Below are 9619 nucleotides of genomic sequence, written 5' to 3'. Positions count from 1 at the left end.
CAATGAACTGTTACAATTATACACTTATTTTCACATAGCTATGAGAAGCGTTAAACATGGACCCGCGTGCAGTTGCCGTACTGTATTAAAGCTTTAATCAGGAGTTCAGTCGAGCTCAAACTGATAAGCGATATTAATGACGCCTTTGTTTACAATATATTCAGGTTCAAGCCTAGAAAACAAACACTGAACCACCCCTTTAAAGTAGCCCAATTCCACGGGAAAACCGCGGACTTGGCAACACTGCAAGCCGTGTGCTCTGGCTACTCCTTGCTTTTAACTAAATAAAATGGCTGAACAGCCACTAGATGGCAGTGTTACTCAAACAATAACTTCAAAATAAAAGTCCCGATAGTCAAAGAAGGCAGAACAATTTTTGTGGAAACCTTTAAATAAAAATTTCAGGATTCTTTGATGAATGAAAAGTTCATAAGAACAGCACTAATATGAAATAGAAATTAAAAATGTCACTTGTGATCAGTTTAATGCATGCTTGCTGAATAAAAGTATTAAATTCTTTCAAAAAAGAAAAACAAATTCTACTGCCTCCAATTTTGAACGGTAGTGCAGTTGTCAATGTTTTGGCCAGTACTTAAAAAGTGAATGATGATGAAAAAGCTCAAGGGTTTAACCACATTAAAATTAAGAAATTAGGGCAAAAATATATGACTTTTATATTTTTCTACTATAATATTAGTAGGAAGACAAACATAAATAAATGCAAATGTAATTAGTGCAGATTCCCAAAAACAACAGTGGAAATTAAAAATAGATGGACATCACAACTAAATGGACCAACATGAGATTTGAGGCCACTTTTAAAGGGATAGTTCACTCAAAATGAAAACTCTGTCTTCATTTACTCAGCCTCATTGTGTTTCTAAATGTGTATAACTTTCTTTTTTCTGTTGGCGCAGTTGTGTAACTTACAGGACAACTTTTGTTATGTCGCGATCACAAGAAAATGAAGTCGAAAAAACAAGAGAGAAAAATATTAATAATCCATGGCCTCTTAGGACTTCCATAGTTCGGTTACCAACGTTCTTCAAAATATCTTTGAAGATGAAAGTTTATACAGGTTTGGAATGACATGAGGGTGAATAAATGATGACAGAGCTTTTAAGCTCCCTTTAAACAGTTCAAAGTGTAAAAACATTCAAAATGGTCTTTCCAGGTGCACATGCAGGGAGAACCTCTGGGAGATTTGGGAACTCTGATGATTGACTTTGAATGGCCATATGAGGTAGCCAATGGGAAATGGCTGCTGTATCTCACAGAGATAGTGATCAAAGGAGCATCAGAGTCGCGCTGTGTCCCACCGGGGAAGGTTGTCAACCCTCTCAAGCTCACAGTGAGTCTGAGGAAATACAGCCCACAGTAACTCATTTCCAATTTCATTCACTCCATTCAATTGTTGTCCTACATCGTCTCTTCCAGCTGTCAGATCGAGGTACCAAACGGTCTAAAAGAGGGGTGGAATCAGGATATCCCCAGGCAGAAGCTTCTGTCACTGTCCTGGCACCTCGTAAAGTGCCCCATTTTCTGGTGAGGCAGATGTTTGCTCTCTGAGGAATGATTTTCATGGTGTCCCAACAGTTTTTTCATCATCCGAATGGCTTTTGTCTCTGTTCAGGAGTGTTCAAAGTGGACGGCTCGCTGTGTGACCTTTTCCTGCCCGCTGCACAACATGTCGAGTCAGGCGGAGATCAGAGTCAGGTCACGCGTGTGGAACAGCACCTTGCTGGAGGTTTGTATTAGTAGCTGTTTGTGAAGTACTCACTAAATGGTGCTCACTAAATGGCTCTATGCATCTCTGTGGTTTTCTGGCAGGATTACGCCAATGCCCTGCGAGTGGAAGTGAAGGGCCAGGCCACGCTGAGACTGCTGACGGATAAACCGGCCATCAGAATGGACAACCAGACCAGAGAGGTCAGAGCTGTTCGCATTATAGTTCACCTAATAACGATTTATTTGCTCAACCTCATGATGCTTTATAGTTCATAATCTCCACAGACTGTCAAGCTCCAAAAATGAACTGTGAAAACGCCATTAAAGTAGTCTCTATGACTTTTATCGCACTGAATTGTAAGTCTAGTTCTGAAATATCTTGGAATTTAGTGCACAAGTCATATGGACTGGGGTTTAAAAGAAATATTATCACTTTGACTGCACTGACACTATCAAAAAAGAACAACACTTGAGCTGGATAATGATAATATTGTCTTCTGTAGAGCTGCTTCACAGCTGAATTTGAAGTTGTTTCATAATTGAAGAACTTTGCAATATCAACACTGCTGCTGAACTGAATTGAATCAATGTTGAACTAAATTGAGCTGAACAATGACATTATTGTCTTCTGTAGAGCTGCTGTGAAACAAATTTGTTTCAGAATTGATCAACATTGCAACATCAACACTGTTACTACTGAATCAACACTGGACAAAATTATGAGTAATTTCAGCTTTACAGCTGAAAATGAGTTTGTTTAATAACTGATGATTTTGCAACATTAATGGTTATTTTCCTGTTTATTACTGGGATCTGTTTTGTATAAAGTGCTATATAAATAAAAATGACTTGACTTCTGAAACAGTTTTGATCTTTATGTAAAATACAGTGCAAAATATAAGTCATTATCTACTATTTTATATTATTTGACTAATTTGTGTGCTAGACATGCAAGAGTCAATGATGTTTGATTCTATTAATGTTCAGCTGTGCCAATGGAACCTTTGATATGAGAGCTACTGAAAAAATGAAGATTTGTGGCAAATAATGACATGAATTGGTACACTGTCAAAAATAAACTGTGAATTTAACGGTAAAAGACTGTAAAAATGCTACAGTAAAAACCTGTTAAATGGTTAACGGTAAATTTCCCTACTATATACGGTGAAAATCTACATTGGACATTACATGTATTAATTTTACGGTAGTATACCGTTTTTGGAAGTGAAAAAGACTGTATAATTTACAGTGAATAACCGTAAATTTACATTCCCAGAATTTCCTGCATTACATTTCAAATTTGATGCTTTTTTTGTTGAAATAACTGTTTCTTCTTAGTTTTTTCTTATCAGTTTTGTATATTAGGGTTGTGTGTTACACCTAATGTTAAATTAATGTTTATTGCATTATTTCAGTTTCATGTGTGTCACCATGATGGTGTTTAGTGTTTGTGTGAATGACACTGTGCACCTTCTATATACGTATGTTATTATTTAAAAGCTGCTTGTGATGGGCTTTGGTTCATCATGTGACTTTCACATCACCACCTGCATTTGGTGGTTATCAGTGTATTACAAAGGTACAAAACAGATTTCAGTACTTCAATAGGTTGGTATATTAACATTATATCAGTTAATGAAATTACGGTATTTAACTGTAAATTTAAGTTAAAACCGTAAAACCTAAAACGTTGCTACCATATTTATTACGGTAAACCACAGCTGCCGGTTTTTTACCGTAAATTTTACTGATTTATTTTTTTACAGTGTATGTTCCTCACACAAATTATTAAATAACTTCAGATACTTGCAATGCAGTGCACAAGTCATAAGGACTACTTTTATGGTGCTTTTGTGTCCTATTCAGAGCTTGAAAGCATGTGGCCACTATGAACTTTGAATAATTTTTTTTTTCTAAATAAGGTGAATAAATTATGACAGAATGTGAAAGTTTGGATCATCCAATCCTTATAAATATTCTCCGTGTAACTGCTAATGCATTGCTGAAAGCTCATCTAATTGAATTGTCTGTAGTTTTCAGTAAACATTGACCCGGTGCTGGGAGAGGAGACGCCGTATGAAGTTTCTCTCTGGATCATCATTGTTTCAGCGGTTGCAGGGATTCTGTTATTAGGCATCATCAGTCTCATCCTGTGGAAGGTATTTGTGCTTTTATATTTGGTCAACATTCCATCAAGATCGAATAAAAATGTTCAGAATTTCAGCAAAAAATGTGTCGACAATCGACATTTTATAATATTTTTTTTATTTTTTAAGTCAAGTGTAATGTTGGGTTAAGCTTTGTTTTGTTTTTTTCACTGATGCCAGACTACAGCTTTTTTCCCTTAATAAATGAAATTATCATTTAAAAACTGCATTTTGTATTTACTTGCATTATCTTTGCATCATATTAAAATTCGTTTGATGATCTGAATCTTTTAAGTGTGACAAATATGCAAAAAATTAAAAAAACAGGAAGGGGGCAAAAATCTTTTCACGGCACTGTATATATATTGCTGATATCTGATATCTGCATCTATCAGATTCCAAACAAAAGAGAAAATAATGAAACAAGATGAAGTATTTAATTCACTGGATTAATCAAAAAGTAAGCATAAGCACATTATTTAATATAAAAAAAATATTTTGATATACACTACAATTTATGTGTGATTTTTTTAATGTTTTTGAAAAATTGTTTAAGTCTCTTCTGCTAACCAAAGCTGCATTTATTTGATCAAAGATACTGTAAAAACAGTAATATTGTCAAATATTATTACAGTTTTAAGTAACGGTTTTCAGTTTAAATATATATTTTAAAATGTAATTTATTCCTGTGATGCAAAGCTCAATTTTCAGTATCGTTACTCCAGTCTTCAGTGTTACATGATAATTCAGAAATCCTTCTAATATGCTGATTTGTTGCTCCAAAATATTTGATGAATACAATGTTCAAAAGAACAGCAGTTATTTCAAATAATGCCACATTTGATTCATTCAACGTGTCCTTGCTGAATAAACAAAATCAGTCTATCCCCAAACTTTTCAATAGTACCATTACATAAAACTATTCGTAGTGTGAAATTAGATTTTGGTCATACCTCCCACTTTTAGGCACTTTTCCTAAAACATTTATTTACAAACTATAACTTAACCTTAATAAATGCAAATGACAGGACAGATTTAAACCACATGCTTGCAGTCCATGAAATTTAGCTTTACCCAGTGCACCCTTGATGTGAAATATCACCGCCTCTTTTTATTATATCAGTAATTAATGTCCCGCCTTGGGCTCCGCCCCTCCTCCACAGTGTGGTTTCTTCCGACGGGCCAGCAGGAGGGAGATGTATGAGGCCAAATCCCAGAAAGCAGAAATAAAGATCCAGCCCTCTGAGACAGAGAGGCTGACGGAGGAATTCTGAGCCTGCGGGGGCCCTCGGGCCGCTATGGCAGCACCGTTAGGGCCCTTCGGTAAAGCAGACCCTTGAGATCTGTCTAGTTACCATACGCTTTTTCTGACTTTTCACTCTGTAATCCCTTCACTGCCAGAGTCAAATAACAATCTCTTCCTTTCTCATTCTGTCCGTCTTGCTCACTAACCCTAAATATCCCCAGATAAGCTCAACCGGGAATCTCGATGCACTTTTTTCCACTAATGAAATGTTTAAATTTTTTTGTGTGCTGTAATTTCAGCTAATCCTCCTAACTGAAGCATGAAGACTGGGTTTTTTTTCTCCCGTTCTTTAATCTCAGTGAATGGGTGCCGTCAGAATGAGAGTCCAAACAGCTGATAAAAACATCCCAGTAATCCAAAAGTAATCCACACCACTCCAGTGAAGTGAAAAGCTGTGTGCTTGTAAGAAACAAATCCATCAAAACATGTTTTACTTCAAACCGGCTAAAATATAAATCCTCTATCTAGAATATTGCTTTATATGCAGTGAAAAGGCCATTTCTCCGAATCAGGAGAGAAATATGCACAGATCAAGCACCGTTTAGAAGCCAAAACAAATTTGTTGGATTTTGATGTGAGAGGACAACAGGGGATGGACTTTATAAAAACGTTATTTGTTTCATTCTGACGGCACCCATTCACTGCAGAGAATCCATTGGTGAGCAAGTGATGTAATGCTACATTTCTCCAGATCTGTTCCCATGAAGAAACAAACTAAATTTTTGGGTGAGCTATTCCTTCCAAGAAATAATTCAGCCAAAAATTAACATTCTGTCATCACTTACTCACCCTCTTGTCATATTATTTATTTTCTTCTGTCAAACACAAAATGAGATGCACAATTTCCATGCTGCTGTTTTTCAAGAAAAGTGGATTTAGATTAGTACTGCAAACTCCGAAAATGACAAAAAAGCATCATAAAAGAATCATAAAAGTGCCATTTGGGTCATAAAATTTGATGGCAAACTTTTCTTGTCCGTCGCATGACCAATCATAACGCAACAAGTTTGAACAACGAACATGAGAAAATGTAGCCGCAAAATTGATCAAATGGCTTCAGAAGATTTGAAATATAGTGCACAAGTCATATGAACGACTTTTATGATGCTTTTGTGGAGCTTTTTGCGGCAGCATAAATCACTGTCCACTTTCATATGGAAAACATCTTGTTTCACAAAAAAAGAAAGAAGAAATAATATAGGGTTGTCTTGACGGTGAATAAATGATAACATTTAAAATCGTATTACTTTTTGACTTTTAAAGTTTCATTAAAAAGCATATCCGTCACTCTTACCTGAAACATTTCTTTGATTCTCTCATCTGTCTTGAGCAGTGTGGTTTCTTCAAAAGGGCCGTTTACTACAGGATAATGCCAAAGTACCACGGTGTGAAAGTACGCAAAGAGGAGCGCTATAAGTATAACTTGGCCTTTCAGCCCGAGCAAGAACTGAGCAAGAAACTCTGGGTCACCAACTGGACAGAAATGCATGAATATTACTACTGACCTCTTCACCTCTCTCCATCCAGAACCAGGGGAGCGTGATGATTGGAAGATGTCTTTTATTAACCCCGCCTCAACTCAACTCAACTCAACAGACACTGGACACTAGCGTTTGGAGCCGCCACTTATGCAATGAGAACGTTTTGAAATGTTTGTTGGTCTGTGTGCAATATCATGATTTGTAGACCATTAAACCGCTTTCAACAAAGCCAGAGTATTGTCAGCATTGTCTGGGACATCCTTGACTTAGTAATGAGCAACTGATATTTTTTTTACTAGTTTTATGAATATGTAAATATATTTCAGTTTCAAGTGTGTTTAATTGCATTTTAAATTTCATTCCATTAAAATAATTTTTTAATGTCACTATAATAGTTTACCTGCCAAAGCCTTGGGGCATTTTACTCATTGAGATATGGAGATCCATCATGCTATAAATGATCTGAGACCAGTTCTGATCAAACAGCGCTGAGGAAATAGACTTGATTTCCAAGTTTCAGTTGCATTTTCATTGAACGCTTATTTTTTTAACACTGTGTAAGAACTGCTCCATTTTTTTTTTCAGCTACTTCCTCCCATGGAGCCCGTTTCCGCCACTGAATAAAAAATAAAAGAGGTAATTGCGACTTTTTATCTCACAATTCTGACTTTTTTTCTCAGAATTGTGAGATATAAACTCGCAATTGCGAGTTAAAGTCCAATTTTGAGGGGGGGAGAAAGACTGATATGTTCTCAAAATTGCGAGTTTATATCTCACAATTCTGAGAAAAAAAGTCAGAATTGCGAGAAAAAAAGTCAGAATTGCGAGATATAAAATCGCAATTGCGAGAAAAAAAGTCAGAATTGCGAGTTTTTATCTCGCAATTCTGCGAGATAAAATTGCGAGTTTTTATCTCGCAATTCTGACTTTATAACTCGTAATTGTGAGTTTATATCTCACAATTCTGTGAAAAAAAGTCCGAATTGCGAGAAAAAAAGTCCGAATTGCGAGATATAAACTCGCAATTGCGAGAAAAAGTCAGAATTGCGAGTTTTTATCTCGCAATTCTGACTTTATAACTCGCAATTGTGAGTTTATATCACGCAATTCTGAGAAAAAAAGTCAGAATTCTGACTTTATATCTCGCAATTCTGACTTTATAACTCGCAATTGTGAGTTTATATCACGCAATTCTGAGAAAAAAAGTCAGAATTCTGACTTTATATCTCGCAATTCTGACTTTATAACTCGCAATTGCGAGTTTATATCTCACAATTCTGTGAAAAAAAGTCAGAATTGTGAGATAAAAAGTTGCAATTACCTTTTTTACATTTTTTATTCAGTGGCGGAAACGGGCTTCCATAAGGAAGACTACAGTATTTAAGTGTGTAAATTGTTTGCCCAAACCACCACGTTCCTGTCAGCATTAGTTGGGTGAATCTCTAGAAGATGGGTCAATCTCAAATGAAAAAAATATAGAAATAAAATATTCGAATAAAAACTTAATTTAGGATTTTTTTTCATTGTGAAGCAATTTTGATATTAATTGCTTCACAATTAAGCACAATGAAATTCTCATTACTGCAATGTGAAAAAAAAAAAAACATTCGTATTGTATGAGAAAAAAATTGCTGATGAAGCTGATGTGTAACTGGTCAATAAAATATATAGTCCTGCCCCAAACTTCACTTTTTCATTTTGAGCCAGTGGTGATTTTTCATTTGATTTTGTAGTGAAATATGACTGAGATTTGTTGTCGGTTTTTGCAAATCACTCTTTATTTCAGATTTTCAGTTTAATGTCTTTATGTTTGTTTTACTGTTAAAGCAGCACTATGTAACTTCTGGCGCTCTAGCGGTTAATAAACAGAACTGCACACATCCCGCGGAAGAACATTCCAACCGGAGCTACTTCTCTAAGTTTATGTCTATGGCGATTCACGCAGGTATGTGTTACTCCGCAGCGGCGACGACCCGACCAGGCTACAATAGTCCAAATATAAGTACTTATTATAAGTGTACCGTAGTGATTCGGAATAAGACAAAAACGCGGTTTGGAAGATGAATTCATGATGTACTCGCTCATTATATACATTTTGCAAATTTTGAACACAGAAAAAGTTACATAGTGCTGCTTTAAGAATATCTTCGTCTCTTCTCAAATAGTATTGTATTGAACCTTTTTTTTTTTTGCAGAACAACAGCTACTAGAAACTACTGTCTTGGTGCGATTTATCATACATGTGAAGAATGTTGATTTTATGCTTGAACAAATGTCATCATTTCTATTAAAGATGTACCTGTACTGCCAAGTCATAAGGATTGCTCAGTTTAGCTCATATCAGCCCACTTTCAATGATGAGAATACTGCAAATGTTCAGTGTTGAACTTGAACATGGTATAAGATTCTCAAATGGTGGATGTGGAATGAGTTTTATATTTAAGTGTAATTTAATATAGACAAATGGTGGATTTGAGTCAGAGAGAAGCCCACATTGTTGACTTGGTTAGTTATTAGAGGGTATAGAGTTGGATACTAAACCACTAGACTTCATTACACTCTGAGCAAATGAGTGTTTGTATACCTCAGACCTGGGTATATAGTTGAGAAAATATACTGTATGTCCACAAAGAAAAAAAAAAAACATGATGATCTGTAAGGATTTTTTTATATTGTACTGATATTAAAATGTTTTTTTTAACTGAAGGCTCATTTTTATGAAATGTCCCTGCACTCAGACAATAAGCAGAGATAGAACATCTGTATAATTCTTTATATTCTATAAAGGTTTACCAGTAAAATCAATCAGAAATGTTCACAGTTAAGACTATACAAATAATTGAAAACAGCAGTCAAACATTAAAAAAAAAAAATTTTTTACAAATAAATTACGTCACCTTTCATTGCATATTAAACAAATTTGACCAAAAATAATAAATATGCATTACATTCGTGGA

The 9619-nt window shown here is 35.3% G+C and overlaps 1 protein-coding gene across 1 annotated transcript in view; it reads left to right on the top strand.

Annotated features, from left to right (window-relative positions):
* LOC107664597 (integrin alpha-3-like) overlaps positions 1-6945 on the top strand; it is a 41350-nt gene extending 34405 nt beyond the window's left edge. Inside the window, exons 19-25 of the mRNA XM_016455206.1 lie at positions 1175-1351; positions 1438-1545; positions 1634-1747; positions 1831-1929; positions 3762-3887; positions 5039-5198; positions 6515-6945. Of these exons, the coding sequence (XP_016310692.1) occupies positions 1175-1351; positions 1438-1545; positions 1634-1747; positions 1831-1929; positions 3762-3887; positions 5039-5149 (735 nt within the window). The 3' untranslated portion in view covers positions 5150-5198; positions 6515-6945. The remainder of the gene's footprint in view (positions 1-1174; positions 1352-1437; positions 1546-1633; positions 1748-1830; positions 1930-3761; positions 3888-5038; positions 5199-6514) is intronic.
* Positions 6946-9619: the final 2674 nt, after the last annotated feature.

This window comes from Sinocyclocheilus anshuiensis, unplaced genomic scaffold, assembly GCF_001515605.1.
Source record: "Sinocyclocheilus anshuiensis isolate Anshui unplaced genomic scaffold, SAMN03320099.WGS_v1.1 scaffold287, whole genome shotgun sequence".
In the NCBI taxonomy this organism is placed as follows: domain Eukaryota; kingdom Metazoa; phylum Chordata; class Actinopteri; order Cypriniformes; family Cyprinidae; genus Sinocyclocheilus; species Sinocyclocheilus anshuiensis.
This window is presented reverse-complemented; position numbering and strand designations above follow the sequence as displayed.